The sequence below is a fragment of the Eurytemora carolleeae genome, unplaced genomic scaffold (genome assembly GCF_000591075.1).
Source record: "Eurytemora carolleeae unplaced genomic scaffold, Eaff_2.0 scaffold733, whole genome shotgun sequence".
NCBI classification, from domain to species: Eukaryota; Metazoa; Arthropoda; class Copepoda; order Calanoida; family Temoridae; genus Eurytemora; species Eurytemora carolleeae.
This window is the reverse complement of record NW_019396767.1, coordinates 143372-154023: the sequence shown is the minus strand read 5'-3', so window position 1 is coordinate 154023 and position 10652 is coordinate 143372. Positions and strand designations below refer to the sequence as shown.

Genomic DNA, 10652 nt, shown 5'->3' with positions numbered 1-10652 from the left:
TTATATTAGCTGTCACTGTAGGTAACATTTCGTAGACTACACTTTGTATTGGTAACACTTGTCATAGATAACATTTCATATAGTACACTTTGTATAAGTAAATTTTCATATACGGTGGTAGGCGATTATATCAATAAAATGAAGACGACTTTCGATTTCAATTTTGATTTATATCAAGCTTTTAATCAGCATAGATACACAAACACACAAAAAGAAGGAAAAGCTGTTAATAAAAAAGCTTCTCTTTAATTACTCGTAACTTGTAATTCGAAAAAATAATTATCGTTGTATTGGCCTTATTATCAAGGCACTTTGCAACATTTCGTATATATTACATTTAGTTTCAAGGCAACATTTCATATATAGAATACTTTGTATTGGCAACATTTCATATATAGAATACTTTGTATTGGCAACATTTCATATATAGTATACTTTGTATTGGCAACATTTCATATATAGTATACTTTGTATTGGCAATATTTCATATATAGTATACTTTGTATTGGCAGTATTTCATATATAGTATACTTTGTATTGGCAATATTTCATATGGTACACTTTGTATTGGCAATATTTCATATGGTATACTTTGTATTGGCAACATTTCATATGGTACACTTTGTATTGGCAACATTTCATATGGTACACTTTGTATTGGCAATATTTCATATGGTATACTTTGTATTGGCAACATTTCATAAAGTACACTGCATATTGGCAACATTTCATATAGCATACTTTGTATTGGCAACATTTCATATACTACACTGTGTATTGGCAACATTTCATATAGCATACTTTGTATTGGCAACATTTCATAAAGTACACATTGTATTGGCAACATTTAATATTGTAAACATATTATTGGCAACATTTCAGAAAGTACACATTGTATTGGGAACATTTCATATAGTACACATAGTATTGGCAACATTTCAGAAAGAACACATTGAATCGGCAACATTTCATATAGTAAACATATATTAGTGTAGGTTCTATGCATTATGTTCCTTAACCCAGATTCGCTCTGGGCCTCACAAATAACTTGTTCTCCCCATTTTTTGTTCTAAATACAAGACAGCGTTCTCAATAAATATCTTAAACAATGGAGAAGAGGGGCGATGCGTACTCCATAACACGCTATGCTGGGAGAGGGTGTGGGCCAGGAACGAGTACTTTTAAAGTTTTTTTTCGGATTCGCATAAACACTTTTTATTTTTACAATTTAAAATTTGTTCATTATAAATCACTATGCATGCAATCTATTTCTATGTAATATATTTACACACTATCTTGGGAACCCAGCTTTGCCTAAACACTAAACTTTCTCTCAAATATTCACCCACTCAGCAATTAGACATTTTAAACCAGGCTAAGAGCATTCACTTGGTTCTAAAAACTTGCTCAGTCAAAATTTAAGGCAAATCAGTCACTAGATGTTGATCGGACATACAAAGAAACAAACAAAGATTACTACTTAATTTATATGTACACTGTACATAAACATGGGAATTTATTGACAAATTCGATATCGTCTTTTTAAATAATTCTTTGATTTAGTATAGTGATACCTACTGAGAAAGCTGTAATCTGTAAGAGTTTCGTCTGCTATGTTCACATTTTGTTTGTTTATGTTTTGACTGCATACGGTTGTACTTAGTAAAACAAGAAAATAGCAGCATACAAACAGAGTAAACTTGTCCGTCTTTACTGTATATCTTGAGGATACATTATAGACACATCTTTACAGTCTTTTACCCTTTTCATAAAATAAACTCTAGCAGACATAATAATATTATGGGTTTGAAATTAGGTATTACAATGCAAATTCATAACAAAGACGATATCCAATTCGTCACTGAATTCCCATGTTTTTTGGGACACCATGTAGATGAATTCGTTTGTCTGTTTTTTTATTGTATCTAATCTAATCAAGCTCAACGCTCAACGTTTAAAAATTTAAGAAATCAGTCAATAAAAAAATATCCTTATTGATCAGCACCAAAAACCTAAAAAAGTTAGTTGATTGGCGTGAATCGACCTGTAAGTGTAGTGAGATTAATACCACTGTTCAACAATGTAGCTTGGTAATCTTAAACGGATATCATCTTTTTAGTGATATGACTTGATCTTTACAAGATTTAACGCTGCAATTATTATATATCTATAATAAAATAAATAAGACTAATAAATTTCTGTTGAATTGTTTCTAAGATTTCATCCTTTATGTAAAAATAATAAAAATTAAAATTAAAGGTCGTTATTTATTCAAACTTCGCATTTATAAACATACCACATCATATTGTACATAATATTCTGATAAAATAGTTATCCAAGAAATCTTAGGATTTTAATCATGTTTTTTCAATAAGAAATTATCCTAAATTAAAGGAATTGAGCCTTTGCCACAAACTCTGATTTTCTATTCCCTATAATTTTGCAACCCAGTGTCGTAGAGCTTAGATATTTCAAACTATGAATTATGTTAGATCAATTAATCTAAGTTTGAAATACCAAAGGTTAACACTTGCAAAAACATAGAGATTATGAAAGTAGAGTTTGTTGCAAAGATTTAATTCCTTTATCAATTGAATGGCGTCAACATATCTGCGTTCCTTTCTATTTTTTTAGCATTAAGGTTGTTTTCTTTAACGAATACGATTTGCATAGCAGAATATAGATCCGGGAAAACTAGACACTTCTAAAATTCCATATAATAATTTTTTAAGATCATTCATGCTTTGTACATTTGAATTTAAATCTGTATTCAATTATGTTTATAACATAACATTTATATTCATATTTTACGATTATAATTATATTTAAAGAAAAACATATTAATTACGTTATAATGGGTTTATGTTTCAAATGATTGTAAAAATGTCATCTATTATTCTTTAACTGAAAACCAATTGAAATAAGCTTGAATCATTTGATGGATTCAATTAATTTTTTTAAAAGTAGTTTTCCACTCCGCTAGTTTTCTTTCTAGAAGAAAATAAGGTTGAACTCGTGTTCCTCCTGCTTCCTTTATCATTGGAGAATTCAACCTGATCATCTGATTTCTCAGGTCTGAGGAAGACTGATTTGAAGCTGGTTTTTCTCTCCCCTGCAACTGGAGCAGGTTCTCCAGTAATCTTTAACCTTACAGTCATGGGTTCAGGTTTCAGTGTTAGAACTGGAGTTCTTTCAGATTGGGATTGTTTCTCAGGGACGGAGAACTTGCTATTTTCGAGTTGACGCGTAGAATGGAAAATTTTCTCAGGTTTAAGAGTTTTCTCGGGTTTTAACGGCGAGGATTCAAGGTTGAAGAGAAGTGTTTGCTTGAGTTTAAGAGTAGACTGATCATTTATCGGAGTTGATTGATCATGGTTCGGAGCAGATTGATCATGGTTCGAAGTAGATTGTTCATGCTTCGAAGTAGATTGATCATGGTTCGAAGTAAATTGCTCATTTTTCGGAGTAGACTGATCATGGTTCGGAGTAGATTTTTCTGTGGGGCCAGTTGAGTACCTTTGTTTCATGCCTGTTTTCTCGGCTTTCAGAACTAATTTTACGGGTTTTACTGTGGTTTCCTCAGGTTTCAGTGTAGATAGTTCAGGTTTCAGTGTAGATAGTTCAGGTTTCAGTGTAGATAGGTCAGGTATGGAAGTAGTTTGCTCAGGACTGAGTACAGGTTGTTCAGATCTGAGTAAAGATTGCTCAGGTCTAAGTATATATTGCTCAGGTCTGTGTACAGTTTGCTCAGGTTTTAGTACAGTTTGCTCTGGTTTAAGTATATATTGCTCAGGTCCGAGTACACTTTGCTCAAGTATAAGTTCAGTTTGCTCAGGCCTGAGCACAGATTGCTCCTTTTTGAGTGCAGATTGTTTAGTTGAAGACTTGGGTTTAAGAGTCAGTTGCTCGGCATCAGGGGTGGTCGAATACTTGGATACTGGGATCGATTGCTCGGGATAAGGGATCGAATACTCAGACGTCGGGGTTGATTGTTCCTTGGTTTTATCTGTTCCACATTCAGAAACTGTCTCTGCAAGCAATGAATAAAAATTGTTTTAATAAGAGCTGGTTGTGCAAGAATTCATATTGGTTGAGATAATTAAATAATTCTATCTGAACCTGATCCAGAATGGGACGGATTTGGTCTAAGGAATCCAAGTAATTCCAAGAGAATATTTGAGGCAAGGTTTCGTTGAATATTGACAACCTGGAGAACCAAGTGGATAAACCTAAACAAAATAAAGATTGGGAAGGAATCCTTTTTCAGTTTCCGAGTTTCATAAAAACTAACCACCCTGAAAGGATTCCTAAGTAAACTTTTAGCTCCTAAACAATCCGTACTGAAAGCTATGAAAACGAAAGAATAGTTCTAGAAAATAAAAGAACTATAAACTTTAGAAGACAAGTTTTACTGGAATATATTCTCGTCAAACTTATCTAAAATTCATTAAGTTTGTTTATATCGTGAGAAATTCGTGAACTATCGGTGATTTCATGATATTGAAAAAATGCAAAATTTTGGATTGTTGATTAAACATTCAAGGTAAATCCTCACATTCCTGTAAACCGTTTCATAAAGTGTTTCAATAAAAGAACAAGCTAATCGGCTCTAGCGTTGAGATTTTATAAAAGCACAACTTTCAAAATATCCCAAATCTAGATATTTTCTGATTTTTTTTCTACCTGAAAGGTGAAGACTCTTCCCCTGAGGTTCTAAAAAAGTTTTGAAAGAATAAAATTTAAGTTTTGGTTGATAAAATAAAGTATAATAATTATGCACAGATTCATGGTAAGTGTGCTAGAACGATGGAAAAGGAAAAATAAAGAAATCATGACTTTAAAGCTAAAACTATAATATAAAAAATACCTGAAATCTAGGAAAACAATCTTTGTTTTCTCCGCTGTTTCAACCACAGTAGCGAGAGTATACTGAAGACCGGCGTAAACCCGTTTTGTATAGACATTTGCTCCATTCCAGATCTCCCCCTTGGGATCTTGAACAAACTCAGAAATCTGTTCCAAAACACCCATAACTCGGTTCAGTGTTGATTCCGAAACTCCGTTCAAGACATTGCTACTTCGTTCCAGAACAAGTCCTCCAGTTACTTTAGCTCCACTCCAGACAAGTTCTCCCGATCTAACTACTCCGTAAAAGACTACCTCTCCGGACTTTTTGACTCCAAAAATGAGAGTATCTCTTGAATTTACTGCTGTATCAACTGCCCTGGAGAGAGATTCTCGGAGTTTTTGAGGAATAGGGTTCGAACCTTGTCTAGCCAGGTTTAGGGACTCAGTAATTAGATTGTAGGATTCCAGGACCATCCCGGATATCTGGGAAGAGAAGATTTAAAGAAAATTGTAAAACATTTTAAACTTCGGAGATATAGTTGTAATTTTAAGTGACCCACCATTTAGAAAGGCATACCACGGAACCACAAATACAAATAATCAGTTTTTAACAAAAAACATGGATATATAATTCATTCTTGATCAGACTTAGCTTTTTAGGGTCCAGAGGAGAATCTGATGCACAATTATTTCAATGGAGGGTCACTTGAAATTGTGTTTACAGTCCCTTTAAAACTATTTTTTTGAAATCCATATCTTAATAAAAAAAACTTTAAAATTACTTAAATATGTTGAATGAATTTTATTGAAAGAGAGGAGAAACTGTCAGTTTATTGTCAAATTCGACTTGTTAAAAACTGTTTGTTTTTAGCTAAAAAATGCAAATGGGTTTAGTCTAAACCTGATAAATATATGAATCAACGGGATCTATCTGTTCGTGAAAAGAGAATTCAAATTAATCTGTCCTTCACTGCTCGACAAAATCTCCAACCTTCGCTGCCCAGAAGGCAGCAGGCAGTACAGAGTTATTAGAAAAACTATATTAAAGGACAGATCATATCAAATTCACTTTTTTATATTTATAAAATAACTTCATTTTATACCTAGCCCCCCCCCCTATTCATTTTTCGAACACTACCTTTAAATAGCAACAAAAAGCCCGTTTTGAATCGAATTCAATATTCATCAAATGTTTCAAAAATTTTTAAATCATTAATTTCAAACAATTCAAATCATTTTTTTTAAATAATATAAATTAAATACTGATTCTTTTTTCCAATTAACATTAGAATTGAATCAACATTTATTTTTGATAAATATTTGATAATTTACAGTGAAAAGCTTTAACAAATGTATGAAATTGCGTTGACTGTGGTTTGTCTTGTGCAATCGTATCTGAACCATGAGTACTGTATCGTATCATGTTAAACACAGTATAAATAGGGTACGGAGTTCGTTCCTCATCAAATTAGAAAGATCAAATTTTAGCAGGAATAGTTATACTGGAAAGTGTAAAAAATATGTTGTTAATATAGGAAAACGGATTTGTTGAAGTTATTTGATTTTGAAAAATATTCAGAGATGCAAACTTTTTAACTCCTTTACTTAAAAGTAATTAGCTCTGAAAGCATTTTAAGATGATTAGCTAAAAACAAGGAGAAGACATTTTTCCTGCTGATCTTTTTTACTTCTTTTAATTCATTTGAATACTTCCAAATTTCTTTGCAACCCAATATTGAATTCTGCGAACAAACAGAAGGAGTATAAAAGGTATAAAAAAGAAAGACTAAATTCCCTTTTCAAGTATTCAATTACTCCAAAAAACAGATTTTAATATTAAACATTGTTTCTTTGAAAAAGTTGATTTCATTTAAAAATATAAATTTTAAGAAATGTTAATACATTGAAGACGATATTCTAGCTTCTTAGTTTGGATATCACTGTATACTTACAATTTTGGTTGGCCAGCTAGTTATACGAGTTACGTAGTCCATGGTTAAGATCTTACTAGATCAGATTTCAGACCTTGTAAGAAGGGATATGTTTGAAATCGTACCATACTATTCAATCTTTAAACGATTATTCAATACGTGTCAACAAAATCCCTGATATTATAATTAAACTTTAGATTATTCGCAATTTTCATTAAAAAACATTTTCACTGATTTTTTAATACTTCAATCAAGGGTTATGCCAAGATTTTACAACATCAACATGAAAAATCCCGGTCAAAAATCCAGCAAATTCATCAAGGTTAGAGACACCTTCCTCACACATGAAAATAAAGAAATTTTAAAAATTTCGATTTTTGGGAAAAAAAATAGTTGAAACTTTTCAGAAATAATGTTTGAAAAAACAAATTATATCAAATTTAGAGAAGTCACGTGGAGCTAAAGTAAATTGCACTTAAGATCAGATTATTATATGTTTGTATTAAAAAGTTTTCGACCTACTTATTACTCCCAGTTCTTTAGTTTAACCTATTTTCAAAAGCTTAGGTTAAGTAGTTTTCAAGAAAATGATTTATATTGGCATAAGTCTGCATTCATGAGAACTAAAATGTTGTCCAAAAACAATTCATTATTTTTCTCAATTTCATTGATTTTTGTAATAAAAAGTTTTTGACCTACTTATTACTCCCAGTTCTTTAGTTTAACCTATTCTCAAAAGTTTTTGACCTATTAATAACTAATCTAATTGAAGAGATATTGTGAAAAACAAAAATGTTTAAAAGGAATTGAGTCTTTGTCACAAACTCTGATTTTCTAATCCCCATATCTTTCCAACACATTGTCGTAGACTCTAGATATTTCAAACTATTGATTCTGTTAGATCAAATAATCTAAGTTTGAAATACCAAAGGTTTACACGATTAGGTTGCAATGATATAAGGGTGAGACAATTTTAGACTGTGGCAAAGACTCAAAGACATAAATCTAATCTAGAGGAGTTACAAGGTCACAAAGTCGTAGCAGTAATTATCCTATTACTCTATCTCATTCGGTCTAGTTCACAGTGGAGTAGTGTGCAAAATCCTGAGCTATTTTTAAAAGTTCAATAAGAGTGTTATTTTAGTCTATAGGTATACCCACTTGATAGAGAATAAAATATATAGAGAGGAATTTACTAGAAAAAAGTGTAAAACGGCCATTTTGTTGTACTGTTTCCATACTGCAGGTGTACTTCACATATTTATGCTATATAACCTGGTGGGCCCTGGAATATCATTTTATTGAAAATCTAAAATTATTGTTAAAAGAAAACCAAATTATGAAATAGGCTGGTTTCATGATTGACCAATGATCATTTCACATAGACTCTATGCCTTCCACTTTACAAACGATGATTTTCCGTTATAACTATAAATCAAATGATGTTTTTATTCATCTAATTCATTATAAAGTTTATTTAACAGTTTAAAATATTCGAAATTGAAATGGATAGTCTAGAGAACATACTGTATTAATGTACTCTACTGCATATAATTTGTGAACATTTACATGATTTGTACACTTTGAACTCTCTATATATTCTATTCTCTATGACCCACTTGCAACGATTGAATATTATTATTATAAAATTTCACCAAGTTTCAATATTTCTTGTTTAGCAAGGGAGGTTAAACTTGAGGAATTGATGAGTCTCCAGGGTGTAGGTTTATGATTTATCTTTTAACCTTAGGCATCTATTCAATATTCATTATACAGACTTCTCGATTTTATACAATTTATTATTTACATATTTATCCGTCTTAGTGTTCTCATCTTTAAAGGAACAGAAGACTTAGTATCTAATTTTACCCCAGTGCGTATTCATTTTATGTGATTTCAACGAAACAAACTTGAAAACCACCAAAGTAACAATTTTACACATCCGATCTAGATTGGAGTTGAGTCTTTGCATTAAACTAAAATTTCCTAATCCCCATATCTTTGCAAACTAATGATGTAAACCTTTTATTAATTAAACTTAGATTATTTGATCTAACAGAATTTATAGTTTGATATATAAATCTTTTTTAGTGCAGTCTGCCAACATACATTGAAAATTGTTAAACTGGTTTTTAGGTCCTCGGCTCTAAATTTCAAAACAAAAATAATAACGGCAGTTTAACTAGCCTCCTGATATTGCCTTTTCACACATAAATAGGTTTTCTACGGCTTGAGAAAATAATAGTTCAAACTCGGAAATATATCAAAAAGGCAAAGTTTGAAATAAAAGTTTTGCACCATCAGGTTTCAAAGATTTTGAGAGCAGAAAAAGAATAGAATTTGTGGTGTGTAATTAGTTACTTTGTGCTGACCCGTAGCTATTATTAAAAGGGTAAAAATTAATAACTTAAAGATTTTAACTAGTTTTCTAACTTATCACACATTAAAGTTTAATATCTATTTTGCATTAGGTTTTCTTTCCTCTAAGAGCTATTGAGAAGCTTTTGCATCAAAAATGGAGGTATATAATTAGATGTCATAATCATTCTGATACATTATTTAACTGACTCTTATCATTTGAATTTAACCATAAAAAATGTATTACTGTATTACTGCCCTAACGTGGTCCGATTCTTAAAAAATTGTTTTATCTTGGAGGACTAGACACTTTTAAAAAATAAAATAGGAAGGACAAGAATTTAGAGGTGGCTCGTAAGAGAAAATGAGGAGAATTTGGCTCGGACTTGAAATTGTTGTGATTGGCCTTCCTCCCCTCATTGAGCCGTATTCTGCACTAAACCCAATCAGGGTCGGTTTTATTTTCATTGGGCCTAACTCCTTAAGTCGAGCCGAAGATCTTGCAGCTGTCAATCAAGTGACATAAGCTGTCGTTAGAGTTAGGTCGACGCGAAGATTGGGTCTTAAAGTCGGGTTTAAGGAATTAAGGTTTTAAATCGCGTGGTCAGAAAGCACTAAATTTTTCTTTAATTTGAAGAAAAAATAATCCTTAACAAATAATATTGATAACACATATTAGAATTTTTGCCAATTTTCTCCCCTTTTTTTCTTCTTTCTTTTATTTTTTGTTTTGAGTTTTCGAATCCAACTCTGTGATGAATCGTTAAATCTTATAGTTGACGGAGTTATCTTTGGATTTAAAGAGAATCACAGAGTTATTAAAACATGAAATAATTTGTATGCAGAAATAAAATGGCAAATTAATCTGTGTTTTACTTGATCAGATTTAAATATATAGATATATATAAAGATTGGGTGTGGGGAAATCAAATCTTATAGAAATCCAACGTATAGAAACCGCTATGTACAGCAACAAGGCGTATTTTCCGGGAGAACATTTTTTATATTTTTGAGAAATTAAATAATCAGTGTAAAGTAGACATAATTTTCATAAAATCCTTTTATTTAAATGGTAAAACGGAATTTTATGAAATCATATTAGCATTACTGAAGAACTTATTTTTATACTTTTAAGAAATTATTTTTTCTAAAAATAAAACTGTAGATAGCATTTTTATTAAATTTTTTTTTTTTATAGTAACACGCAATTTTATGTATAACCATATAATCATTCATTTATGTTGTCAGTACATAATAAAATCTGGGGGACCTTAAACACAATAGAGAGCAGTACTAATGTACATATTAAACTATTTTGCTCCTTTAATGTCTAGGGTATGTAAAAATAAATAGAAGTTATGATAATGATAATGATAAGGTACAATGTTTTACAAAAACGTTTAATTAAAAATGTTCTCCCGGAAAATACGCCTTGTTCCTATACGTTGGATTTCTTTAAGGTTTGACTTCATTTTTTTATGTTCCATGAGGTTCTAACGATGCAACTAATATTAA

General features: G+C 31.1%; 1 protein-coding gene across 1 annotated transcript; it reads right to left on the bottom strand.

Annotated features, from left to right (window-relative positions):
• Positions 1–2778: 2778 nt before the first annotated feature.
• On the bottom strand, positions 2779–6841 carry LOC111708439 (zonadhesin). Its single transcript, XM_023481818.1, has 5 exons — positions 6801–6841; positions 4868–5331; positions 4684–4713; positions 4120–4229; positions 2779–4030 (listed from the first exon to the last, which is right to left on the bottom strand). Exons 2-5 carry the CDS (start codon positions 5320–5322, stop codon positions 2958–2960), a joined length of 1668 nt encoding a protein of 555 aa, XP_023337586.1. The 5' UTR covers positions 5323–5331; positions 6801–6841; the 3' UTR covers positions 2779–2957.
• Between the last annotated feature and the right edge of the window lie 3811 nt (positions 6842–10652).